This window comes from Sturnira hondurensis, unplaced genomic scaffold (genome assembly GCF_014824575.4).
Source record: "Sturnira hondurensis isolate 20B ecotype Veracruz unplaced genomic scaffold, ASM1482457v3 Scaffold0006413, whole genome shotgun sequence".
Classification (NCBI taxonomy): domain Eukaryota; kingdom Metazoa; phylum Chordata; class Mammalia; order Chiroptera; family Phyllostomidae; genus Sturnira; species Sturnira hondurensis.
The window spans coordinates 51751248-51778471 of record NW_028079044.1 but is presented as its reverse complement, the minus strand read 5'-3'; the positions used below and the strand labels follow the sequence as shown (position 1 = coordinate 51778471).

General features: G+C 60.0%; 1 protein-coding gene across 2 annotated transcripts in view; it reads left to right on the top strand.

Moving 5' to 3' along the window:
• Positions 1 to 27224, top strand: part of TRAPPC9 (trafficking protein particle complex subunit 9) — a 234196-nt gene that overhangs the window by 153312 nt on the left and 53660 nt on the right. For both annotated transcript variants that reach the window (XM_037048601.1, XM_037048600.1), the window contains 2 exons: positions 13668 to 13821; positions 24495 to 24585. In XM_037048601.1, coding sequence (XP_036904496.1) covers positions 13668 to 13821; positions 24495 to 24585 — 245 coding nt within the window. The remainder of the gene's footprint in view (positions 1 to 13667; positions 13822 to 24494; positions 24586 to 27224) is intronic.

Genomic DNA, 27224 nt, shown 5'->3' with positions numbered 1-27224 from the left:
GCCAGGCCACCATCGCGGCCACGGAGGAGTCAATCACGGTCGCGTTCTCAGGGGTGGCCGCGGCTCCCGCTTGCTGCCTGCGTTTCCCTCGTTCTCCAGCACCCGGATGTGCCGCCCCCACCGGCTCCTGGTGTGAGGTGATGGCCAGAGCCCGCCTTCTCTTGACGGGATCACAAGTCACAGAGATAGACCCACGAGTCCCACAGGCTGGCATGCCTGACCCCATGGAGTGGTGCCCCAGATGGCACTGTGCCCCACCATGGCCCCGGGCCCATGGGCAGTGGGTGGAGTAGAGCAGGCAAGGGCTCCGTGGGTGGCTTGATCGGTGGGACAGAGTGGACTGGTTCCCTCTCACCTGGAAGGTCGGGCGCCAGAGGCTGGGTGGCGGGGGCCGGCCTGTGGGTGTCTCCTCTTCTTTCCAGACTCGGGCCATGTGTTGTTCTGCCAGTGACACCTTGAGTGTGGAGACCGCTGTCCTCCTGTGCTGCCTTGTCACCCCCCCCCCCCCCCCGCCATCCTGTCTCTTCCTCTGTGAGATGGGCCGTTGTACCTGGCTCCCCAGGTGGCTGTGGGGACTGGCGGAACAGGGTGCTTGAACAGTGGGCGTCCAGGCTGTGGCCGGCCTCTGCCATTCTTGTCCTTGTGTTCGGGGCAGGTGGCCCAGCCATCTGCAGGGTCCTACCAGGTCCCCTGGGCAGCCTGGCAGGTGAGAGGGTGGGAGCCGGGCTCAGCTGGCTCCCTAGGCCCCGAGTCCTGGGCTGGACGGCAGAGCCAGGGAGTTGGCGGGGGCTTGCCTGCCCGAGCCTTCGTTTCTGCATCTGTGGGGGGCCTGCCGGGTTCGAAGAGGCTGTGTGTCAACTCGTGTGACATCACCCTGTCGCTTCGTTCTTGTGATGCCCCCCCGTGCCTGTTCGGAGCCGCCCCTAGAACTGTCCCCGTGCCTTTGGGGCCTCCAGTCCCGGGACTGGCTGAGGCGAAACCTCCGTGTCAGTCCCCTGCGCCGTGGGCCACTCGTGGGACGGCTCTCGCTGCATCTCACTGGTCTGGGGGGTTGACGTTGTCGGGGAGTAGTTATTGTGTCACTGTCAGTGTCCTGCCCTTCGGCGTCTCGCTGGAAAAGGACGCGTGAACTGCGTCCATCTCTCTCCTTGACGGCCTGCGGAGGGTTTGTGGACGCAGAGCAGAAGCTCCCAGAGCTTTGATCTGGCCGTCAGCTCCGCGACGTGTGATCCAAGCCAGGCAGCCATGCTGCCTGTGGCGGTGGGGGCCTGCCAGGCCTCTGAGAGTGCAGTCCCCTCGTCCACTGCGTCTGAGACGTCCAGGTGAACCCAGAAAGAAGGGACATGAGGTCCCGCTGTCCAGCGCTGATTCTCTGCTGCCCACAGAGCTCAAGGTGTTCTCTGAGTCACCTGTGCAAAGTGGAGGTTTGGAGAAGCAGCAGGATCCACACACAGCACCTGGCACACGTTTCTGCAGCCCTCAGGGCGGCCGGCCCCTCCCCTGCCACACCCCACCTTGCTGATGAACATGCTGCATCTCAGACCCTCGGGGAGACTGAAGTTTGGGAAGCAGAGAGGGCTGGGCTGGAAAGGAGGCTGGAAGGGCAGCAAAAGGGGTCCCAGCATCCCCTCCTCAGCTCTCAGACACCTGCACTGACCCTGTGCAGCCTGGCGGGGGCCATGGTTCCAGCCAGGTTCCCAGACCCCATCCCTCCCACACCCCCATCACGTCGGATTGGCCAATGCCTGCAGACACGCGGTTTCAGAGGAGGCGCAGCATGGGCTCCCGGCCGTGCTGACCTGCCCCGGTCAGGGGTCAGACTCTGGGCAGAGGGGGTGGGGGGGTGGGGAGCAGGGACAACCAGGAGCTGAGCGGCTCCTGAGTTTTGCTTGTTTTTCTATTCATTTGCAAAGCGAGGCCAGCACTGTGCTTGGGTGGCGTCTGCTGAACTGCGACCTCTCGGGTTCGGGGTGGCGCAGTGGCTCTGAGTTTGGAGTGCGGTCACTCCTCGATCGCCCACCTATCCTGCGCCACATGCCGCTCTAGAGATGTCATTGCACAGAGTGTGACGGGCATAGCCCTGCCTGCGATGCTTGTCAGGATGGCCACCGAAAAGCGTGTTGTACCTTCACAGTGGTGTTCGTTGGTCATTACATTTTTAAGACAGTCATTTTAAATTTTAACAAGTAGAGCTAATGGTAATCCTTGGTGTCATTGAGCACTTGCTAGTCACAGACTTACACAGAGCGACGCAGCCGCCACCCAAGTGCTCTGTGCAGCCCTGCCCTCCCACAGCGGGGTCCTTCCCCCGTGGGAGCCGTGCCTGCACTTCCAAGGCGTCGCCTCAGCAGCTGTGGGAGAGGCTGGCAGGAGGTGGCACGGGGTCCGCCCCCGCAGGGAGCCTCTGCTGTCCTGGAGACGGCAGCGATCCTCGGGGGGTGGGGCACGGCCACAGAGGCCCTGCGAGTAGACTAGGCTGCGAGGAAGGCTTGGCATTGCACAGGGATGGAACTGTAGTGGCGCTGTGTGCACACAGAGCAGAGGAGGACCCGAAGGGCAGCTACAGCACCCTGCTCAGCGGCAGGCGCCTGGACCCACCGAGGACGCTCTGCTCCCTGAGGGTGGTGGGTGGTGGGTGGTTGGGGCGGGGTGTCTCTGTAGCCAGGAAGGAGAGCTTGAGCGAGTTTGGTCACTGTCGAGCAGGATACAGACCCGAGGTTTCTGATGCCGTGGCCGCACCTCTCTGGCACCTTCTGCATGCGCCGTGGCTGGCCCCGTGCACCCAGGCAGGGACTCTGAGGTCCACACATTGCTGGCGTGTGACAGCCGTGCACCCGTTTGTCTCGGACTGGAGTTTCACTGAGACAGAGCACGCTCTCCATGCCCGTCTGCCTGTGATGGGCTTCTGGGTGGTCTCTGCTTTGGGGCTGGTGCACTTGACGCTGCTCTGACCACCCACGAGCCGGTCTGTGTGGGGACACATGTTTTCCTTTCTCGGGGGATTGTTGGTGCATGAGGTCTGTGCATGTCTGTCTGGGAGACCGCCAGGCCCCCTTCCAGTGGCCATACCACCTCATGTCCCTGCCAGCACTGCGACAACTTCCTCCATGTCATTGCTGGCACTTGGAACAGTCAGACGCTGTCTCGGTAGGTGTCCTGCCGGCTGCGTTTGTGGGGGTTTGGACTTGGGCTTCCTAGGTGACTGCTGAGGTTGACCGTCCTCTCCTGCCTCCACTGCCCGGCCAGGTGCCTTCTCCCGGGGAGGGGCTGGGTCGAGATGCTCTCCCCGAGTTCTGCGAGTTCCCCGAGTGGTCCGGGCCCACCCTTTTCTGTCTGATCTCTGTGTCGGGAAGGCTCTCTGGTCTGCTTCTGCAGATCGAAGGCTCTCGGTGTTGGCGAGGTCCAGCCAATCGTGCCCTCCTCCGTCCGCGCCCCTGTTCAAGTTCACTCAGGCGCCTCTTCGCCACCATGCCACCTGGCCCTCACCCAGGGAGCCTTTCTCTTTTGAATTTGATTATATTTTTAAGTTATGAAATTTCTTTTTGCCTTTTAAAATATTTTTGGCTGTATATTTCTATTTTTTGTTGTTCTTTTCACTTTATTTTTTTAAAATCATATGGAGCCTGGTAACAGGAGCTGCCGCCAAGCCTTCGCCCGGCAGTCCCGGCTTTGGGACCACCTCAGGGCTGGCGGCGCCGGTTTCTGCAGCTGGGCCAGTTTCCTTTGTTGTTGTTTTTTTCACACCGCAGGTGTTGAGCATTGTGTTTGGACATCAGGAGTGTTGCCTTCTCTGGACTCCAACTCAGCGTTATTTTTTTACGAGCCTCGAGAACTCCAAGGGTTTGTTTTGGCAGGCAGCCTGTGTGGACTCTGGCCACAAATTCTGCCTCCTTCCTCGGGTGGAAGTCAAGGCCTTGGCCCCTCCAGCTCTGGTTCCCATGCCCCTGCCCCCCTGGTTCTGGTCTGGCCAATCGTGACCTAGTAAGTTGTACCAGCCCTGGCTGGTAGCCTCTGGCAGGTTCCACGGGGCAGGTGCTTCCCCTGCAGCCAGCTTCAGCTCCCAGCGCGGCATCGTGGAGCGCGGCATCGTGGAGCGCGGCATCGTGGAGTGTGGCATGGGGAAGACGCGCACACAGGTGGCGCCTGTGCACCCAGGGCCAGCCCCACCCTGGTCCACTTGGGCCAGGCCGAGGGGCTGGTGCCTGGGGTTCGAGCCTCAGGCCAGCTCTCCGCATCCGTGCCGTGCTGGTCGATCTGGGGTGCAGGGCGTGAGGGTGAGTCCCACAGATGGGGCCCGGCGGTGAAGGGGCTCAGGCAGTGGGAGGGGCTTCGGGTACCTTCCTACGGAGTTGATATTTCCTGTGTCCTCCGGGTTTCCTCTGTTCCCTGTGGTGGGTCCAATGTCAGCATGTACGTGGTGGGCAGGGGGAAATGAGGCAGCCACCACCACTGTTGGCACGTGCACTGGGGCTCAGCCTCTGGCCTGTGGCGTCTTCAGCTTCACACCCACACCCTAAGGTTGTCTTTGGTTTCAGAAAGGATGAGAGAACGCCCCAGGAGGCCAGTCAGTCAACCCAGGATGACACAGGTTGGAGGCGTACTCAGTTTCCGTGTGTCTGTGGCCCTGAGCGTGCCTTCCGTCAACCGCCTGAGCCCTGAGCTGGGGGCAGGCCTAGAGGACATGCGGCGCCCCCTCCCCGAGCTTGGCACACGCCTTTCGATGGTTTGCAAGGGGGGTCTGAGCACTTCCTGTCCTTGTTTGCTCTTTGCATTTAGTTTAGGGGAATACGAAATTTAATTCAGAATCGATGAACTGTGTAATTGCACGGAATAGCACTTTTTTACTAATGGCAACTGAGCATGATCGAGGCGTTTTGTTAACAGAATGGGGCGTTGCACCGCCTTAGAGCCAGCGGTCCACACTGTGTCGCTCCCTCTGGGAGGGTGATGCTGCAGCGCCGTGAACGGCTTCCGGGGCCATTTGGTTCAACCAGTGTTTCCTGCAGCGCCTGCCACGTGCCAGACAGCGTGCCAGGTGCTAGGAAGGTGCAGACAGACAGGGCGCGTGCCTCGTGGTCAGCCAGCTCAGTCGTTGGGGGGAAGTCCGCCAAAGTGCTGCTGTTGGACTTGTGCTTCGCCAGGGGAGCGAGAAGCCCGAGGAGGTGCGTGGCAGGTGGTCGGGGGGAGCTTAGGCGGAGGCAGCTTAGGCAGGGGAAGGGTGTGTGAGTCTGGGGACGCGGTGAGAGGAGTGTTCGTGTGCTGGGCGCGCAGGCATGGCGTGCTCGCTGTGACATCCCAGCGATACTGGCTGCAGGAGGTCCTGGGACGCCCTGGCAGAGCCCCAGCCATGGAGGTGTGGGCAGGTCAGCGACACTCAGAGAGGGGGATGAGAAACCCACTCTGAGTTGCCTCACAGATGTCAGACCATGGGCGGAGGCTAGCGCATCGCTTCAGTCTTGAGGACAGCATCGTCCTTTTGAGTTCAGGTCTCCAGGGTCTTCCAAGGTCACCACCATGCCCTCTTCACCCTTGCCCACCCAGCCCCAGTAATTCGGCACCTCGGCCAGCGCTGTCCCTCCCAATCCTAACTGCAGACTCCCAGGGTGCTGCCACTGCTCCAGCCTTCCTGCCCCACCCCTGGGCTCCTCCCAGCCTCCTCTGCTGCCCCTCCTGCTCACTCCCCGCTGACTTGCAGCTCCCCGTGCCCTGGGCTGCAGTGGGCCAGGCCCGCAGTCAGTACCCTCCCTCCTCACCCAACATCCCGCCGGCCCCTCCTGGTGGGGTCTTGGCCACCCTTCGGATGCCCCACCTGTGAAACCAGCTGTCGCCGCGCCCACACTTGGGGGCTTCATGGGAGTTACGTGCAGACCAGCCCCCGTGGTGCTCAGCACAGAGGCCCCGTTTCTCCTGTCCAGCCCCGGGGCGGGCGCTGGGGGGAGGGGCTCAGTCGGGGCTGGGCCGGCCGGGAAGGACCGACAGGGTTCTGGGTTCTCGCTGAGATGCGTCATTTCCCCTGGTGCTTGGGCCTCTTGGGAAGAACTTGGGCCGCTGGAAATGCGTTCTGATTTTTATTTTCTAAAGGAGTCTCCTTTAGTTCTTGTGCTGTGTTCTATAAATAGATCCTGTATTTTTCTTGAAAACCCTATTTGTTGGAGGTTACATACATGTCAGTTTGCACACAGATGATTGATAATTAGGCAATTTCTGATTAGAAATCCCTTTGAGAAGCCGTCCCTCAGGAACTTTGTCTTCCTGCTGGTGACTTTGGTTTGGGTCGCGGCCACTGCACCAGCCTGAAAACTGGCCCCATCACCAGCCTCTCCCCTTTGCACCTGGCTGCCTCCTCGTCCTCAAGTGCAGGGGTGATGCTGTCTGCCTCTCCTGGACCTCCTGGGGCCTGCTGCCCCCGGAGGGCTCTAGGAGCACCTGAGGGAGGCCCCTTAGCCTGCACCCACTTTCCTCATGCACTGTCACCCTGCCTGGCTCTGTTCTCGGGGCAGGCGGTGCCCTGGAAACCAGGCAGTGTGTGTTCAGCGTGATGGGCTCCCGGGTACGAGGGGAAGAGGCCAGCCGAGAGTGCTGGGATCCTCCCGGCCACTCCTGTGGGAGGGGGCAGGAGGCTAGACCAGGGGTGTGGGGGCAGGGTGGGCAGGTCTGCACAGCCTGTAGCTGCTCAGACCTGTGGGGCAGAGGGAGGAAGGACTCATGGGCCATGCAGGGTGATGGCGGGAGCAGCAACTGGCAGAGGCAGGCCAGGAGGAACAGATGTCCGGGTTGGGGACGCTGTTTTTGAGGTGCCCGTGGGAAAGTGTAGCTGTGATGGTAACAGCAATAGAAGAACTAGAGTTTCTAAAAGGTTTGCTTATTAAGAATCCACAGGTCACCTCTTCTTAGGTGGGGAATGTGCTCACTTCACAGGTGACAAGCCCGAGGGTCACAGTGTTCAGGACACACTCCCTGGTCACAGTGTGTGAGCTACAAGTAGAACTTGGTCTTCTGGCCAGATGGCAGAGTCCAACGGGGGTGGCACAGGCCCCTGCTGTGTCTTCCTCCTCCCTGCTGCCCAGCTGATGGTCACAGAGCCGGGCAGCTGAACTGAGTCCTGTTATGACCCAAGGGGGCTTTGGGGCGCATTGCCTCTGGAACACACCCTTGCCCCTCTGCCCTGGCTGGGCCCCGTTTCCTCCCTGGTAGGATTTGGACGTCGGCAGGGATGACGTTCGTGGTGGGGGTGGCTGTGGGAATGGACTCAGCGAGACTGAGAGAGCCTGGCCTGTGAGGAAGTGCCCGGTGAGGGCCCGCACCCAGGCCCAGCGGCACGCGTGTGGGGGCATTTTTATGTGGAGGGTCCTGGCGGCCCTGCTGTCCTTCCATATAATCTGGGTGTTTTCACCTTCCTTGCGGACGGGCAGTGCTCAGGCCCTGCTAGGCTCCCAGGCCCTGCACGCCTCCTGCCCACCGCCCACTGCCCACTGCCCACCGCTGGGCCCACCAGTGGAGCTTCACGGCTGCTTCTGCTTCCGATTAGATTGATGGGGGGACTGCTGTGGTCCGTCAGTGCAGGTGTCAGAAGAGCTTCCATCTCGTTCTCTTGTGTTCTTTCACAGCAAACTGGGGGAGCTGCCAGCAACGTCCCAGTTATTCCCTCTTTCTCTCCCTTTCTCGGGGTCTGCGGTCACATTGGGCGGCACTCCCTGGCCTGTGCCCCACCCCCACCCCTCCCAGGCTCCCTGGAGGGGCGTTGCACCCACGTAGACCTGACCCTCAGCGGTCCTGTTATTGCCTGTGCCTCAGTTTCCTCATTTGCTCTGTGGAGAGAGTAAAACCAACAGCTTCAGGGCTCACCTGTGTGACAGTCGCGAATCCTCAGCATGCGTTCTCCCCTCTGGTTGATTTCCTCTACAAAAAGTTACTTTTTTACTTACGGTTTTTTGGGGGGGAGCGGGAGGCAGAGGGTGGGAGACAGAGACGTGACCTGGTATTCCACTCGCCGATGCATTCACTGGTCCATATTGCACGTGCCCAGACCCGCGGTCCAACTGCAACCTTGGCGTATTGGGACAGCGCTCTCCCCAGCCAAGCTCCTGGCCAGGGCCTGGGTGATGCCCTTTTCCTCTGCCTTCTCCACGTCCCTCTTTTCTGTGCTTCCTTTTTGGTCTCTTCTAAAAACTGGCGTCCACAGTCCTTCCAGTTGTGGGCCCAGCCTCCTGGGTCTGTGACCACCAGTTGGGCAAGTGAGGAGGGAGATGTGTGCATGCGCAGTGAGCCCCTGCTTACCTCCTTGGCTTTGTCCCTTCCCAGTGCCCTCTGTCAGGTCTGAGCGGCATTCAGGGTCCATGGTGGTCCCTGTGCCCGTCCACCACGTTCAGCTCTCAGCAGGGACGTGCCTGTCCCAGGGTGGTCCTCCACCCTTGCCTATCCTGTCCTGTCCTGTCTTGTCTCGTCTCAGCCCACACGGCTTTCCAGCTGTCCCTGAGGTTGCTCAGGCAACACTAGTTGTCCCCCCTCTTCTGCACTTGCACAATATCCCGAGCATCCTTGTGCCGAGCACCTACCACAAATCAAACAGTCCACCTCTCCGAGCACCCTCTGGCCCAGGGCTCCCAGCATGGAGCCCCATGTGCTGAGCCGAGGGCCTGCAAGTAGCTTGTCCCAGGTTCCCGCCCCTCACTCTGGCCCTGGGTGACATCCCCACCAAACCGCGGTGTGACTGGTGGCACCTCCTGTCCTCACACCTCTGCTGGCGGGGTAGCAGGGTGGGCGAGAGCTTGTGGAGTCTCCAGGGGCTCTTCCTGCAAGTCCCGTGCAGGGTGCGGACTCTGTCAATGTCGTGGGAGCTGCTGCTGGGCTGGGGACCCCGCCACAGGCCCAGTGGGGTGGCCACATCTTCTGCAGGGTGATGGCAGCAGAGCAGGCTGTGTGACTGTGACGTCGTCGCTGTTGGTCTCCTCGAACCCTGCAGGAGACTGTAGAAGAAGTTAGAAGGAGCCCAAGAGAGCCCGAGCCTTAGTTCATGTGCCAGCTTTTTGCTGAAGGAAGTCTGGAGCCCTAACATGTCCACTGCCCCTAGTCTGAGTCCTTTACCTAGGTGGGTGCTGTGGGGACGTTTTCTGGGCTGAGCACGACCCTTTGGGGGAAGCGGGGGAGCACTCAGCCTCGTTCAGGCGCACAGCAGAGGGCCTTCCAAAGAGCTCCTCCCCGTTGCAGCTCCCCCTGCCGCAGGCTTCAGATCTGCCGCCTGGTGAGGGAGTCTGTGGCTCCCGTCTGCCTCCTCTGCGGCCTTGGGCAGGCGACTTCACCTTCTGCAGCACGTGGACACGGTTCTTCATCGGCTGCCGTGCGGGCTGAGGTGACAGCCACCCCACGTGTGGGGCGGGGCAGCCCATGGAGGGCGCCGCTGCTCTGATGTGCTGTCAGCATGACGGCTGACCGTGCTTCGCTGGGGCGCGCAGGTTTGGGGTTTTAGAACATGGTTTGTTTTTCCTGTTCAGTTAAAAATAATGATAAGGAAGGAGTATACATATATATGTATTTTTTTCCCGTAATTGATCTATGAGGCTTGAGAAAATTCTCTTCTTTTGGGGCATGACCCAGATGTCATGTTCATACCGTTCTCCTGGCTGCTGAAAGCTGCGTCCCGTTGGCATGGTGGCTCGGGAGCGGGACCGCTTCGCTTCCGCTGGGGCTGTGCTTTGCTCTGAACAGAGAAGAGGCTGGCGTTCTGCCTGGCCGTGCAGACTCCCGGGTGGCGCGCGGCACACACTCAGAATCCCCGACTTCTGTCAATTACCTCCCAGTGAAAGTTCAGCGTGATTATGTGCGGGTAGTCCTTCCAAGTCCGACGCCTCGATTTGTATTTAAATGCCATCATTGCAGCTCCCCTGGTGAGGTCATCAGCTGCTCAAAGACTGAATCATACAATATGGTATTTTAAAAATCAGTGCTTTTTTTAATAGACTCTTTAAAAATCACAGCACCTTTTTTAGTGCCAGCTCTTGACTATTATTGTCACATTTGGCCATGAAATTGAACATGAAAATTGGCATTCAGTGGTGGCATTAGTTTTTATTTAACTCTGACTCATCAGAGATGAACAGGATCACCAGTGGCAGGGGCTGTCTGGGGGGCGGGGGCGGCCGGGAGCACTGAGGGTGTGGAGGGGGCCCGGAGGGGTGTCTGTAGCTCGTCCGGAACACGCTCAGTGGGCGCCTCACCTCGCCGCTCCGGTCCCCCGTCTGCACTGCTGAAGAGATGGTCATGGCAGGAGCCACTGTTCAGGGAGTGTTCTTTGTGGGCTGGGCACCGTGCTGACCCCTGCGCATCACCGTCCTTGCTCACCTGCACGGAACCTGGTGAGATGGGGTTTGTGGGCTGCAGCCAGAGGGGAAGGACCTGGACAGCAGCGCTGTGAGGGTCTTCCCCAGCCTGAGGCCATGCGTCTCTCCCGGAGGGAGCGTGCGGGCGGGGCTGTGCCTCCTGGGACAGCTGACGCTGGTGCGTGTTTTACAAGATCAAGGAAGTCCTGTTCTGGGAGGGGAGCCCGGGCCTCTCCCCCATCTGGAGTTCAAGTTGGTCCCTTCGGCTCACCTGGAAGGACCCCGTCAGAGTGCCAGGCACGTTTGCACACATTGTCACGCTTGCTCACAGGGCGCCCGGTGAACCGCTTTACGAAAGAGCCCAGGCTGCAGAGAAGTCCTGGAGCCTGTGGAGGACTCACAGGCAACTAAGAAGACCTGGCCCCGGGAGCCGCCAGCCTCGCCCTGGGCCAGCAGTGGCCCTGCCACCCGCCGCGCCCTGTCCTTCCCTACAGGTGCCCTCCCGTTTCTGAGAGGTGGACGGGGAGCCCAGAGACCGGTTCTGCATGGGCGTGTGCCCAGCACAGTGCCTTTCGTGATCGAAGAGCTAGCAGAAACAACGGGAACACCGAGGCATGCCGGCGTTGGCCTTTCTCGGCAGCACCACCTCCGTGCCAACGCAGCTCCCTGGGCAGAGGCAGGCTGCCGGTGTTGCTGGAGCCCCGGGAAGGAGCCGCTGCCTCCCACAGAGGGCAGGTACCCGCGGCCCGGACCTTAGGTGCACTTGCTCTTTTTCCTTCCCGAGTTGCTGCTAGAGATAACGTTTGCAGTTTTGCTGTGATTTCCCAGAGGATCAGCAGTGGTTTTGAGTGACTTTCTGGACACTTTCTGGTGAGGAATTGCAGGTATCCTCAGGCTGTTCTCTGACCCCCAGTAAAGGGCTCGAGACTCCAAGCATAAACCCAGGCGAGGAGGGCATGCCATGGAGTCACCATCGCCAGGCACAAGGCTGTCTCCCTGTGGAGGCCGCGGGAGGCAGGTGCAGGGCACTGTGGCCCTAACGCAAGGTTAAGACTTGGTGGCTTCACTGTTCTTCAGAAAAACTGCTTGCTGATGGAGAAAACAGGTGCAGAGCCGTCCAAGGCACTAGGTGGACTGCACCCTGGGCGGCAGGCGAGAGGGTCGAGCACAGTGCCCGCCCTGCCTGTCCTCGGTGGCGCTCTCACAGTGGGGCACGCCTGAGGGTCAGCAGTGGGNCCTGGGCAGAGGCAGGCTGCCGGTGTTGCTGGAGCCCCGGGAAGGAGCCGCTGCCTCCCACAGAGGGCAGGCACCCGCGGCCCGGACCTTAGGTGCACTTGCTCTTTTTCCTTCCCGCGTTGCTGCTAGAGATAACGTTTGCAGTTTTGCTGTGATTTCCCAGAGGATCAGCAGTGGTTTTGAGTGACTTTCTGGACACTTTCTGGTGAGGAATTGCAGGTATCCTCAGGGCTGTTCTCTGACCCCCAGTAAAGGGCTCGAGACTCCAAGCATAAACCCAGGCGAGGAGGGCATGCCATGGAGTCACCATCGCCAGGCACAAGGCTGTCTCCCTGTGGAGGCCGCGGGAGGCAGGTGCAGGGCACTGTGGCCCTAACGCAAGGTTAAGACTTGGTGGCTTCACTGTTCTTCAGAAAAACTGCTTGCTGATGGAGAAAACAGGTGCAGAGCCGTCCAAGGCACTAGGTGGACTGCACCCTGGGCCGCACGCGAGAGGGTCGAGCACAGTGCCCGCCCTGCCTGTCCTCGGTGGCGCTCTCACAGTGGGGCACGCCTGAGGGTCAGCAGTGGGGGGCCGAGTGAGTCAGGACCAGCTGTGTGATGGAGCACCTGCAGATGGAGTGTTAGTGGTGTGGAAGTGCGCACAGTATGCTACAAAGCCAGCCTTTAAATTGTGTGTGTGCGTGTATAAATGATGATTACATACATGCACGTATAGCTACTTAAACGATGTTAAAACACAACACGAGGAAAAGTGGTCAGATCAAGAAGTTAACACTGAGAACGAGATTCTGAGTGCCTTGCTTCTTCCATGTGTTTTCCTTTTCCCGTTTTCTTTAGCACCTACTTTTGTAATCAGAGCAGAACAGGAAACAGGACTTTGGGGTGTAGTTCTTGCTACAAAATGCTCTGTCTTCTGTGCCTGTGCCAGAGTCTCAAGCTCCCCTGGGGTGCTGACGCTGCCGGGTTAGCCGGGGCTTCTTTCCGCGCTCCCACGGCTTCCAGACCTCTTCCCCGGGCTCAGTCGTGTGTTTGTACAAGCTGGGTGCCGGTCTCCCTCCTGCTTGTTAAAGGGAGTAGCCACAAAGGCCAGCGTGAGCCCGCTGGGTCTGGCTGGGTGGTCCGGCTCCTTTCCCGATGTACTCTTGTCACTGTTGAGGCAGAGCCAGAGCCGGAGCCGCAGGGCCTGGAAGTGGCAGAACTCGCCCCCCCACTGTCACCCATCTGTGTGACACAGTTCTGAGCGCTACTGTGAGCCGAGAGGCGAGATTTTAAACATCCCTGAGATACTGCCCTGCCTTCCTGGCAGTGCAGTTGGTAGGTGGAGGCAGCGGGTTCCAGTGCCAGGCACGAGTGCTGTGTGTCCCCTACAGACCAGGGACTGGAGGACCTGGGGACGTGCCGGACGCGGGTGCTGATGCAGGGGCTGGGCAGCTGGGAGGGCCCCTGTGGGCCCTGGCCCTGCACTTGCTCCTTCTCTGGTTCTGCACATTGCCCTGTGGGGCTATGGCCTCTGGGTGCTGCTCTAGGCCTGGGTGGCCGAGGTGACCAGGGCCAGGAGGACCTGTGCCCTCAGAGAGCTAAGCCCAGGAGAACCGATAGACAGCTATGTCCCAAACCAAATATTCACAGCTCACAGCAGGTGCTGTGACAGAGCCGAAGCGAGTGCAGCCGTGGAGGAGGCGGGAGATGAGAGAGAAGGTTGCTATGTGTAGACAGGGTGGTCTGGGAAGGAGGCAGTACCCTGCTGACGAGGCTGGAGTTCCCAGGGGGGCATTGAGGTCCCCAAGGTTAAGTAGGTGTTAATCTCTGAGTTTTTTGCACCCTGGGATCTGTCTGCCCTGCCCCGTTCTGGAATTTATAGCCCCTCTGGGGCCCTGAGCCCCTGAGTCGGAATCTGTGGCCATGACTTTGGTTTTACTCGATGTGCTACACCAGCTCTGCAGCCGGAGCTGCCTGGGGAGTCTGTTATTTCATTTTCTTGGCATGAACCCTTGGTGAATTACGGTAATGATTCATTACACCGTCTCACACTGGCATGCGCCTGCTCCCCACCGGCAGCTGAAGGCCTTGCCCTCCTGATTAATTCTTTCCTGTGTCTCTCCCTTCTCCTAGAATGGCCATTCAAGTGGACAAGTTCAACTTTGAGAGTTTCCCAGAGTCCCCTGGGGAGAAGGGACAATTTGCAAATTCAAAGCAGCTGGAAGAAGAGAGGCAGGGAGCACGAGGCCTGGAGATCAACAGCAAGCTGGGCATCCGTTGGCGAATCATATCCTTTTCACGGGCTTCCAGGGAGCCTGATGCACCTGGCTCGGGCCTCCTGACTGTTGAGGGGACCCCAGAGGGGTGAGCCGTTGCCCTTTGTCCACAGAGAACTCAGAAACACCACGGCTGGGAGGCAGGGGCTGACCACCCCCCATCCCTCTGGCACCCCCTCAGCGAGGCCTGCTGGTGAAGTGCTGATTCACGCTGCGGAAGGGCCTCAGGCCACGTGCTTCTTGCATGTGTCAATGTTCAAGGTGGTGACAGACTGTGATAGCCACCTCTCAGTGCTGGCTTGAAGAGTTTTGCAAACTGAGAGCTGGACGCAGGATGCGGTGGTCGGGGGGGACGTGGTCAGATCGTGTCTGAGCAGGGCCAAAAGGTGCCATTTGGGGGTCTGTAGGTTTTCGAGAGATTGGCTGTAGGAGTGTTTTGCACGGTAGCCCGCTCGCCCCTGGACTTCAGAGCTGCACCTGGCTCCTAGTGGACACTCAGCCGAGGGCCCATGCCCACTCATGTCTCTGTTTTTGCTCAGTAGTCGTCTCAGAGTGCTGGCCTTGGGCCAGGCGTGATGCTAGGCCCTCAAGGGGCTGCGCTGCAGGATGGGGAGGGCGTGGGTGGGTCCTCTGGGGGCTCACTACTCTACAGGAATCGGGGCACAGTGCTGAGCCCAGGGCTGTGAGGTGCTGAGGGGCACGCTGCTGGGCCAGGGCACTCAGGGAGGCCTTCACAGAGGGGGGTGACATTTGCCGAGGGCTAAGAGGACAGCTCACCCAGAAAATGTCCCCAGGAAGAGGCGAATCTGACGTGGACGTGTGTTCATTGTCTTGTTCACACATTGGTTCTGCTGTGCAGTCTTGGGTCGTTCCAGACTTTCCCCCGGATCCTGGGAAGAGCTGCAGTCTGCAGGCGGCCCAGGTTGGGGGCTGAGGCACACTTCTTGGTGCAAACTGGAGTGGGCTTGAAGCTGGCTGGCCCCTGTCTCCCAGGAGCTGGTGACAAAAGAGCCCATTGTGTGTGGGCGAAAGGCTTTGGGAAGCAGGCACTGAACACAGAGCGCTCGGGGGCTCACGGAGCAGGCCACGACTTGCAGTGTGGAATTGTGGCCTCGTCCTTCGTACAGAGAGGAGTGGAAAGTGAGGGTGGCTGGACCTGCCCTTTTCTTGCCCCCCCAGAGCTCAGCACAAGGCTGGGGTTCGGTTAGTTCTCACGGGTGAGCCTGGGAGAAGCGGCACTCCCCCTGTGAGTCGGGGTCTTCTACATCTCTGGTGGGCACTCTGGCTGCACTGAGGAAGTGGAGCGCCAACCAGGAAATGGGGAGCCAGTGGCCAGCCGGTGGAGTTGCCGGTGCAGCACTTGTCCCCAGTCCCAGTCCCAGTCCCGGTCCCCAAGGAGTGGGTCGTGAAGGCAGCTCACATCCTGTCAGGCTGGGCCAGGGAAGCCCATTCGCTCTCACACCCTGCCTGGCAGGTGCGGCCGGGATGCGAGAACTGGGAGGCCCAGAGCGACTGCAAGCTCCTGACAGGGAGGTCCTGGAGCAAGGCAGCAGATGCCCCACCCTGGACTGCAGGGCCTCGGGAGCTCTGTGCAGAGCCGGGCAGGCCTGGTGGTCGGATTCAGCCCCCACTTCCAGCCGCCCAGTGCCCAGGGGATGAGGGGCCATGCACTTGGAGTCCCAATAGGAATGGGCTCATCCTCTGAGTGGTCTTGCTATGGGTCGTGCAACAGCAGGAAGCCTGGGGATGGGGGCCTGCCTCCCCACAACCCACAGAGACTGGGCCCCCTGGGCACCAGGACCCACAGCAGCACCTGCTGGTGCCACACCACCATGTTCCAGGCACCGTCCTGGGCTGGGCTGAGTCCTCACGTGCAGGGCTCAGCAGCTGCCAGGGCGTCATCCTGTCTTAGGGCTGAGCCCTGCCTCTCGGGTCCATGCGTGGAGAGCAGGAGCTGGCACCCCGGCCCTGCCAGTCTTCCTCTAAGCCCACGGTCCTCGCCAGCCCGGACCACCAGAAGGGACCAAAGTGCTGAACATGCGTTTGGGTGTCTCTTTTCAGCCTGGACTCCATTAAGAGGCCGACTTCCCTACTTTCTGTGTCACCTGGTAGTTCACGTGACAGACAGGTAGTGCGTGCCTCCCGTGCGCCAGGCACCCCTGCCTCCTGGATTAAGGAGGGACCGCCCCATGGGCAGAGTTGATGGTGACGACTTCTGGGTGGGGTGAAGAGCAGACCTCTGCAACTGCAGACCTGACCTTTAGCAGATGGGAGGACCATAGATTCGTTATGCATTCTGGGAATATTCTCTCCATATTTAGACATCATAAAAACCTGAGCTTAATTTACCACCCATCCGCAGTCAAGAAACAGCTCCTGTGTAGCACGGGAGGCTGGACAGATGTGCTGCAGAGGAGGCTGGGCGCTCTCAAGGGGTCCGTGTGTCCCTGTCTGCAGAGCCTCTGCTGCTGCCCCAGGGGCAGCCTGGGGCTTCCAGGAGCCCCAGCCCCTCCTCTTCTGTGGCCCGGACCCTGGGAGGCCCCGTCTCGGGAGGGGGGAACATGGGGTGGGCACCAAGGTGCCGCTGGGAGGCTGGGCCAGGAGCTTTCCTAGGTGAGGGCTGGCCTGCCTGCCTGCCTTCCCTCCAGCCTGCCCTCCCTAAAGATAAGGGTGGGGCTCAGCAACCTCCTCCTGTGCTGCCGCAGCCTGTGTCCTCAGTGCCGGGCCCCCCAGCCCGCTCCTCCTTCAGGTCCCTCCTCTCATCTGACTTCACCCTGCTCTGTGACAGAGGCAGGCTGGTTTTAGGACAAGGAGCCAGGGGACTAGAGAGTGACACTGGAGACATTTAAAATCACACCCCTGGTGCTGTCCAAGAGCCAGTGCAGCCCAAGGCTTGTGGTGGGCCTGGCGGGCCGACCGGCTGCCTGCAGCGGTCAGGCCACCCCCCTCCCTGCGGGGCCAGGGTGATTTCATGTGGAGGAGGTGACAGAGGGCTGTGAGCCACCGGGGTGCTGGGTGAGCTCCCTAAAGTTCTCTAAATCTGTGAAGGAGTTGACACTCTGGCACTGGGCCTGACCAGTGAACACATGTTTGAGTTACTGCTTTTCTCCTTTAAATTTAAGAGACCTGCCTGTGTTCGGAAGCCTCCGTATCTGTTCCATGGCCACTGTGCAGACCAGTTCTCGCTCGGCTTTTGTGGGACGCACAGTAGTTGCCTAGGGGGTCGTAGCTCCTGAGAGGCTGAGGAGGGAGGGAGTGTCCCTGTTGATGGAGCCCAGATGCCACAGGCCCCAGCGGCACCTTGGTCACTGCCTTGTTTGTCACCTACCAGGTGCCAAGCAGGACAAGAGCATTATTTCTTACCTCAAACCTGTAAAACAGGTAAAGCCCAACATTTACTTTTTTTTCAAAAGTAAATGTTGGGTCTTAACTCACTTGGGACGACCCAGCTGACAGGAGTGCCAGGACCCACACCAGCGTCGCCTTCCTCTTGGCCTGCAGCGAGGTCACGCCGTGCAGTGCAGTCATAGCTCCCAACGCTGGGAGGTGTCAGCAGCTTGCTGCTCAGGGACCTGGCCTTCTTGGTACAGAGGACGGCAGGTCAGGCCTTGCCTGGGGCTGTCCACCCATGTCCCCGCCCCTTCCACCTCTGATGGGACCTGCCTGAAAGGGTGGTGGTTCTCACGTCCCTCCGAGCAGCTGATTTGGGGTCTGCCAGCATCAGCGTCTCACCAAGCCTCATGTGTCCACACACCAGTTCTTCCAAGGAGCCCTCTCTGTCGCCTCTGTCCTCTGGTCTGGCGGGAGCTGCCCTCCCCTGGGTGCCCACGGTACTCAGTGCTGCCCCTTGTGAGAGTACTTACAGAGGGCAGGGCAGCCCACTTCTCTCGAGCATGGCTCCTCACCAAGCTGCTGCTCTTGAGGCCGCTCAGCAGCAATTTATTGGTGACCTACTACGTGCTGGGGGTTGTGAGGAGCAGAGTTGGTCAAGGACCCGGCCCAGCACTGGGACAAGCCTAGCAGGCACACTGGTGTGAAGCCAGTGGGTTAATGGGTGCTCTGCACTTCACTGATGCAGCAAGGCGGATGGTGACCGGCCCCGTCGCTGTTGGCTGAGGGTGGTGAGGCGTGCGTGCAGGGAGTGCACCCAGCGCCATCCGTCTTCAGTACGCCTGGCACCGGTTCCAGAGGGCAGCCCTGCCCCTGCCCTGCGGTGCGGACAGGAGGGGTAGGAGCAAGCTTCTTTGTTTTCGTGGCGGACCTCCCCTCAATGAGCATTTCAGGGGTCGGCGAGGTACTTGCTGATGTGCCAGAGCCTGGCTCTGTGGGTGACCTGGCGAGAGCTGCGTGCACAGCACAGCTGACCCCACCGAGGCTGCGGGCCAGGGCTCTGCGCAGCCTCTGCTGGGCGTCTGACGAGCATGCAGCTCCTGCTGTGTCTGCAGACTGTGTGTAGCCACCTGGCTGTTCTGAGGGTGTGGCAGAGGGGGCTCAAGGAACCAGCAGCAGACTGGGCCTTGCCGCCCGAGAATTGACGCTGCAGACGGGAGGGTCTGTGTGGGTGCCGAGGTCCAGTGACATGCATGGCTGGACAGTGGGGTGTGGGGCAGCAAGGTGTCCTTTTGGAGCACAGGTGCTGGGAAGCTGCTATGGCTGTTAGGGCCTTTGGAAGGTGGAGGGAGGGAGGTTGGAGGGACCCAGATCTCATCGCTGTCCCCCCACAAAACACATATGGTGCCATGCACACCTTAAAATGGCTTTGAAAGGAGTCAGGGTATGCATGTGGGGAGTGTAGACTGCAGATTTGGCTGGTGCACGAGAATCCGAGAGGACTTTCCCCCCGCACATGGACCACTGTTCCACATATGTGTGCATGCATGTGCACACGTGTGTTATGCAGTGAGGTGTGTGGTGTATGTGCACACGGGTGCATGCTGTGTGCTGAGCTCTGTGCGGTGTTGCACATGTATGATGCGCAGTGTGTGCATGTGTGCACCCCATATGCGGTGAGCTGGGTGTGGTGTGTGTGCATGTGTATGCATGCATTGTGTTTGTGCATTGGGGGCACGTTGGGTTTGCACACATTCTGTGCACTTTTGGTGGGACAGTTGTGGACATGTGTGTCTTAGATACAGCAGAACCACAAAATTGCGCAGCTGAAGTGTGACCCTCACTGGATGCCAGGTGCAATTCTGAGCAATTCTATAGGCTTGCTCACTTACTTTTAAAGAAACTCTGTGAAGTTTTAACCCACATTCCACAGGAGGGAAAACAGGCCCATCTGGGCTTGCTAACCTGTTGTGCTGGGAGCAGCAGAGCAGCTCTGGTCCCTGCCGCAGCCAGCAGTGCACCCCCATGTTTCAGACGGGCCTGAGGAGACAGCGCCCCACCCCGCCCCACACCACCCTGCCCTGCCCTGCCCTGCCCTGCCCTGCCCTGCCCTGCTGGGCTGGGAGCTCGGCGCACTGCCGGGCATCCTCCGTCCACTTGGGTCACTGATGCCAGGGAGCGGGGCCGTGATGCCTCGATGCCGGCACGCCCTCCCTGCCCCCCCCAGAGGAGAACACCTAGCGTCAGCGTTCTCAAAGTTCACGATGCAAATTGGAAAAGAGCGTCCTTGGGAAGAGGCCCATTAATCACTCAGAGCATCTTTCCATTAGCCTAATTTCTGGTTATGACAATTTGCTAATTTATCTAAGTGAAGTGGGGCTGGGCTGAGTCCCTGCACCTGTCGTCCCTGCAGAGCCTGCAGGTGGGTGCAGACAGCCCGCCTTCCTGGGGGTGCCCAGGTGCAGCCCCCCACCCCTCGGCACCCCCTCCAGGATGCTCACCTAGTAGCGGCCCGGGACAGGTGCCTGGCTTTGCTCAGCAAACCGTGTACACCAGCGGGGTGTTCCGAGCCCGGTGCCAGCAGGCTCAGCAAGCTCAGCAGAGCTGGTCACCCACAGGGCTGCACAGGGAGAGGTGATGGGACAATCATTTTTTTGTGAAGTACCAGTGGGGTCCCGGGACACTTGTCACATAGACGGGATCACCAGTGTGGTTCTGTGGCTTCAAATGGCCCCTTGAGAACAGTGCATCCCCAAATATTTCACTGCTGATATTTTCATGGGTGGAAAATTAGAGGGACAGCGTTGTAACCTGCATATTCCTTGCATCTGGCCGTGTTTCAGAGATTCAGAAGTGAGCACATGCGGCTCCCAAGACACGCAGATTAACTGAGACAGTGTGCCTGTAAATGTGTGCAAAAAAAAAAGGCCCGGCACAAATACTGATTTGTTTATTAAAGTTAATTAGTAACGGTGGTTGGCTGATAAGATTAGACTCTTGCACAATAGACCGGGCTTCTTAAAAGTGGGAAGGCGCTCACCTTGGGTGGTCTTCTCATCCTTTTCACCTGTGTGGCTAGTGCTGGGCGTCACTAACAGGTTCAGGGCTCAGGTTGGGCAGGGTTAGGGCTAGGGTGAATCCGAGAGACGTTTGGAGAGCATCTGCTATGTGCCAGGCACAGTGTCATTGACCAGCCCCGCCCCCTCCCCGCCCAACCCTGCCAGGGCTACGACCACACGCAGCCCTCTGAGCTCTGCCCTGTCAGTTTGCAGAAGCCAGCGGTTCGAAAGGTGGGGCTGCCCACCGGCTGACATTGCCAGTGTGAGCCAGGTGTGGTGGAGGAGATGGAAACTGAGTGAGGGCTGGACACGGACCCTGGGTGTCCTGGCTCATCGCCTCCTGGGGCTTGTGACTAGCAGGCGTTGTGAGGGACTTAGTGGTGTCCTTGAGGCAGGGCGTGGCAGGGTGGAGGGCACAGTGAAAGGAGTGTGTCAGAAACTGCCCTTGAGCCCCAGAGGCAGAGGGTGGGTTGGGCTAAACTGAGCTGGGAACTTGCTTCTGGTTCAGGCTCACGGGGCTAGTCAATGGTTCTGTGTGGGAGGGTCCAGGAGGCTTGCAGAGCCTGGGTCAGCACCGATAGTGGTGGCACAGTCCTGCTGCAGGGTCACCACCGTGTATGCCTTCCTGGGGACAGGAGCTGTGACTTAGTTGGAAATGTAGTTGCTTGTCCTAGGTGACTGGAAAGGGACTCCCAGGAGGCAGGCTCCCAGCACCGCGGAGAGCTCCCAGCCCGCTGCCTCTGGGCTGGGGGAAGGAGGCCACCAAGCTCCTGGCCGAGTGTGGGGGCTGACTGGCGTGGCAGCCGGGGGCCCTGAGCCCAGAGGGACCCTCGTTAGTCCTGGCCACAAGGTGTGCTATGTCTGAGGGTGGTGTCCAGAGTATGGGCCCAGGGTCAAGCTGCCTCAATCCTGCCACCACCTAGCTGCATCAGCTTCCTCAGTGTCCCTGTGGGGCCCAGTGGTCCAAGTTTCAGAAGCTCTTGGAGGTGGAAACGCCAGCCTCTGCCTGTCAGGTTCTCCATGTTCTCAAGTCTAACTAGAAAGCTATGGGGTTAAATCGAGGAGGTGCGTGTCCCCCAGTCACCACGGGCCTCCCTCGAGGGAAGCCCTGTGGAAACGTCCTTCCTGATAGAAGTGATGATAGGAATTGTTGCCATCATCATCATTATTTATTGACCTCTTGCCCCAAATGCCAGGGCGTGTGTATTTGAGAAGCACTGCTGGCGGCCGCCTCCGCCATCGTCACTCCGCTGCTGTAATCTTGGCTGCGGTGGTGGCCGATTAAGCAGCTGCTGCGCCGACGGGTCAGCCAGCTCCGTGCCTGTGTGTTCGGGCTCCCCCACAGCCCTGTGTTGGTGGCTTTTGGGGCCAAATTGGGGGAGGGGACAATGTGGATGCAGGTAAGCTTTATTAGCTCAGTTGTATAATTTTATGGCTCACGCCCGAAAGCAAATGAGTACAGAGAGATGCCACCGGCATGGTTTCCAAAGCCCCGGTGCCACTTGACACCTTGCGATGACCCACATGCTGACTTGCTCCTCTGACGAGTCATTTCAAAGCTCCTGTGCCAGCGCGTCGGCCGGGCGCTGTGCCTGCTCCGCATGCATGTGGTGCCACGCGCCTTGGAGGCCTGGCGTGCGGTTTTTAATCAGAGGCAGCAGTGCGCCCCATTCTGAAGTCTTAATATTCTGCAAGGAAGTGGACAGGTGATGTGGGGCCTCCAGCGTGCGGGAGAGGGGCAGGCTGGGGCTCAGGAGCGAGGGCACCCCTCCCCTTGTGGCCTCTGTTCCAGGGTGGGGCTCTTTGAGGACAGAGCAGGGCTTGCTCCTCTGAGACTGGCCAGGGCCTAGCAGTGTCCTGCCTGTGCGGAGGGAGGCCCTCCCAGCCCGTGAGTGTGGGGACATGAGGCTCCCCGCTGGTGAACAGCAAACTTCCGGGAGTGACCGGGAACGGCCCTTTGCTCAGAGCGTGGCTGTTTGCACAGGTGACGCCACCTGGCTGCTGAGGAGGGGCAGGAAACAGTAGCTTCCGCCACTGTGACAGCTCCCTGAGAGCCCGGGAGCCTGTCCGAGACAACCACGGACCTCCCAGGGACCCCGCTCACGCAGGAGGGGTGCGGAGGCACCTACAGTCCGTAACAGAGAAGCCTCTCGCCTCTCCTCCTCCGGAAAGCAGGCCCGGGCGCCCCTCCTCCTGCCCCCCCAAGCCTGTGAGCCTGGGCAGGGGGAACTGTGGGGGCAGGGGACATGTCGGCAGGGAGGTGGCCTCTGTCCTGGAGCTTGGTGTGACCAGAGTTCATCTTAGCAAGGCCCAGGCTCATCTCTAGCAAGGCCCAGCCTGTGCACGCCCCTCCCCTGGTCAGCCAGTCACCAGCTGCGCACCATCCCTGGGCAGCAGGAGGGCTTTGTGGGTGTTTCTCCTGAGAAGAGGGGGTGAGGCCCCTTCTGGCATGGTGGTGAGAGCCTCGGGAGGGTCCCTAGGCCCTGGTCCTGCCCTGCCCGTGAGGTCACCTGTGCCCGTCATGACAAGCTGGGGCATAAGCTGTCTCTGAGCGCTCCCGACAGACTCCATGCTGTGTTGGCTCCTTGTGAGAGGACTCGGTTTCTCAGGAACAGTGGAGCTGAGGGGCGCCGTGTCCCCACGGCTGCTCAGCACTGGCCTCCCTTTGAGGCCTCAGCTGGGGCAACCTCCCAGCTGAGATGGAGGAGCCTGGCCGCATGGGGAAGGGGAATGACACAGAACCACAGGTGGAGCACGCCTGTGACCCGTGCCTCCCTGCAGGCCCCTGAGCCCCTGTGGCTGGTGCCCGTCCTCGCTCCTCTCCCCGCCACCACAGAGCCTCCCCTCGGATGCCTGCTCCACACCTGCTTATTGAACCAGTGCACGAACGGGGCGGTGAAGGGACGCCACCTCCCAGACCATCACAGGACCGTGTGAGACGGCGCGGTCAGCCCCACAAACAGACTGTTTGTGTGGGGAGGTGGGGACAGTTGCACTTGGGAAGTTCTTCTTAGGGACAGAATTGTCTCCGGGAGAAGCACTGAGACACATTGGCATGGCGTCAGGTCCCTGTGGTGGTCCGAGGCCGCACTGTGAGGGTGGAGGAGCAGGGGACCGGGAATGAGAGCATGGGGCCGGCACTCCCCTGGGCTGGTGCTCACCGCGCTGCCTGTGGGTGACACTTGCTCCTCATGATGCTCCTGCCAAGGCGTGTTGCTCTTAAGCCCATTTTACAGATGATGAGACTGAGACTTGGAGAGCTGAAGCAAGTTGAGCCATGCTCACCAGTGGTGCACCAAGACTCACAGCTGGGCCCAGAGTCTCCCAACGCCCCCCACCCCTCCCTCCACCCCGTTCAGCCACCACCTGGCAACAAGGGGAGCCAGCTTCAGCCCTGCCCTCTTCTACCTGCAGGGCTTCGCCCTGACACGTGAGGCGGGTGCAGTCGCCCATTTCTGTAGTCTCGTCTTCGCCAAGGAGTCAGCCTCCCAAGTTCAAGGCCCATACCCAGTCGTTTTGGTGTGCCGAGTGCTCCCCCGACCCGCATCTCATTTCAGACACACTGTGTGTGTTGAACGGGATCAACTTGCCCAAGAAGAAAGGAGGAAGCCTGCCCTCGCCTCCCTGATTGCTAAGAGTGTCAGGAGCTGGCTTCTCCCCTGTTGATTGTGACTTAAATGTCGCGGTTTAATTTGAGCAGGAACAGGAAGGAGGGCTGTCGATCCGATTCTGGGAGCTGCACTGGCTGTTGCACACTGGTGCCCGGGGAGTTCCGCTTGCTGCGTGTCTAAGCCCGATTTCTGTATCTGCTGCTACCTGGCCGGAGACTTCGAGAGCTCCTCCGTGGGGGGCTCGCGTCCCTGAGTCCACCCACGAGCTGTGTGTAATACAACACAAGAACGCGGCACGCAGGGGCCAGCGTGGAACAGGTGCGTGTCCAGAGACGCACTGGGTGGTCCTGGACAGCGAGCCACGGTTCGTGCTTCATCTGGGCAAACCGCCCTCCCGTGTTCTTCATTCCCCAGCACGAGGAGCGGTGGGGCTGAAACCATTTCGCGGGACTTGCGTGCGTCCCAGTGGCTCCACGGACCAGAGTCGGGGTGGGAGGAGACAGGCAGTGGCTTCCGCACACTCGGGGGGTGCCTGACAGGCGGTGAGACCATCACGTGGGCAGAGGAGGGCTCCTCTCTGCCGTGGGCGGTGCCCCTCTGGGGACTCTGTCTAGAAACTTCAGGAACGCCTCTGCCCGTCCCCGGGGCCCAGCAGGGGCTAAGTTTTCCTTGACTGAGGCCCACCCCTCCCTGCAGCGCACAGGTGAGGCGAGTGTGGAGGGACTCCTGAACCGGCTCGTCCTAGAACACCTGCAGCTGGCTCCTCTGCAGTGGGGTGAGTACGGCCCTGCTCCCGCCTTTCTCGCCCTGCGTGTGCAGGCCCCGAGGGGACCTCGTGGGGGCGGAGCTCGCCGGCCACGCGGGTGTCTGCGTCTCCCCTGAGCTCCACACCTCAGCGCCAACTTGTGGAAGCATTTGGGGCCTCCAGACACAGACGTGGGGTGGATGACGGGCGCCCCTGGTTCCAGGGACTGTCGAACTGCCGTCCTCCTCAGTGGCACTTGACTGTGTCCAGATGGGCATGTCTTCCATAGATGTTTCTGGACGCTGAGTGACTGGGGTGGTGAAAGGTGACAAGGGTGTGGTCACCTCCTTCCTCTTACCCCACTCGGGGATGGCCTCTGACAGCTTTCCCTGAGGCTGGCGTGCAGGGTGTGCGTTTGGTGAGCATGTCGGCCCAGCTCGGCACTGAGCCGGCGAGACAGCACCGTGGCCGGCGCTCAGGACGGCGTGCGGGCCGTGGGCTTCCCAGGTGCCACTCTACAGGGGCAGAAGTGTTTTGCTGAGAAACGAGTCAAACGTGGTGCTCTGTTGGCGTGAGGGGCTCTGTTGCTTCACCGTGTCGTGCGTTTGGGGACAGACAGGGACAGGCAGTTGTCGGTGCGCAGGTGTCTGTGTTCTCTTCACTTGGAAGTCCCTGTGGGTCAGCGTCCGGTTTCCCTGGTGACGGGACAAGCCGCGGCCCTCAGAGACACGGGAGAAGTGCCCCCGACACTACAGGGCGGCCCTCCCCAGCCTGCTGCTGCTGCGGGGGGAGGCCATCGGATGCCCAGGCAAACTGCCCCCAGGCCGGGCCACTCCTTCCGTGGGCGCCCCCACCTCACTGAACCCGCCTGAGTGGAAGGAAGGGGACCTGCTCCCGCAGAGGCTGTCGCGGGTGCTGGGGCTCCCCGAGCCCGCGGGGTTGGGGTGTCCGAGGTCAGTCTGGTCTGCCTCTGCATCTCTTTCACTTAGCACCACACCCGGCAGGTCAGGTCTGTCCAAGCAAGCTGTCGCCGTGGTGAGATTCCACTCTCCCCGTGGCCGGGTGATGCCCCGTGGCACAAGTGCAGCACAGCTGCTGTGTCCGTGCGGCCGTGGGCAGACACGGAGGCTGCTTCCTCGACCTGGCCATTGGGACTGGTTCGGCCATGGACGCGGGGGTGCACACACCTTTGCAAGTCAGCGTTTTCATTCCTTGGGTAAATACTCTCAAGTGCCATTGCTCGGTCGTACAGTAGGTCTGCGTCTGATCTCTGAGGCGCCTCCACGCTGTTGTCCACAGGGGCTGCACGGTCCACAGCCCCGCCTCCTCGGCCCGTCTTGTGGATGGCGGCCACCCCGACAGGTGCGAGGGGGGGGTCTCAGTGTGGTTTCGATGCTCATCTGCCTGGTGATGGACGCCGAGCATCTTTTCTCGCACCTGCTGGTCAGCTGTGTTTCTTTGGAAAAATGTCTATTCAGATCTTCTGCTCATTTTTTAATTGGATTGTTCAGGGTTATTTACAGTTGAGTTGTATGAGTTTTTAATATGTTTTGGTTATTAGTCCTTTATCAGATGTGATTGGCGAATGTTTAATTCTGTTACTTATTTCCTTTGCTGCGCGGAGCTGTTTGGTTTGACACAGTGCCACTTACTTTTCGTTTCGTTCCTTTTGATGTCAAATTCAAAACAGTCACCACCAAGACCTGCACCAGCGAGCTGATCACCCATATTTTCTTCTAGGAGTCTATGGTGTCAGGCCTTGACATTCATCTCTTTAAAACATTTTGAGTTAATGTTTAATTCTGGGGAGAGATAGTGGTTGAGTTTCGTTTTCTGCCTGTGGCTCTCCAGCCTTCTCAGCAGTGCTCCGCGGCCCCTGCTAGACGCCTGCTGTCTCGGTCCTTCGAGCGGGCGGAGGCTGCAACGCCAGGTGCGCAGACCGGGTGCGGGTGGGCTGCAGAGCCCAGCGTGGTCTCCGACAGTCTGTCTGGAGGGCTGCTTCCAGCCGTTTCCATAGCAACCAGGTCATGGGGACTAATGGGGCTAAGCCATTTGCCACGCTGCTTTGCATGTCCTGCTGCTGTGCCTCCTGCTGCCTTCTGCGGCTGGTGACACTCTCCTCCCAGAGCCTCTCGCCCACACCAGTGCCCGGCCGGCACTCTTTCTCCTCGGTGTCCAGGGACACAAGTTTGGGGTCAGCTGCATTTTGAGTAGGTATTTTCAGTACACGTTCTCCAAAGAACCGCTGTGTACATTGCGCTGTGAGCTTGAGTCCCGTGAGGATGAGGGTGACGCCCATCTACGAGGCCATGGCCACATGGTGACTTGGGTGGGGCTGCCCACTGCCTCAGAGAGAGCGACACACCCTCACTTCTGAGGGTATGACTCGATGACCAAACCCTCCACGCACTCTGTCCTGCCCGTGCCAGTCCGTGAGGTCCTCGGTGCTCTCCCTTTTTTATGGAAATGGGCTCAGGAGTTGCCATTACCTCAGGTTACGTAGCATGTGTAGATTCTTTGATGGGTGGAGTTTTCCATTCATTCAGTGCATAGCTAACCGTTGACCATCTCGTCTGCCCCAGGCGCTGTCCTAGGTGCTGGGCACCCAAATGTAAGTGAAACTTGATTCCTAGTTGTGAGGGGCTCCCAGTGTGGTGTGTGTGGGGGGG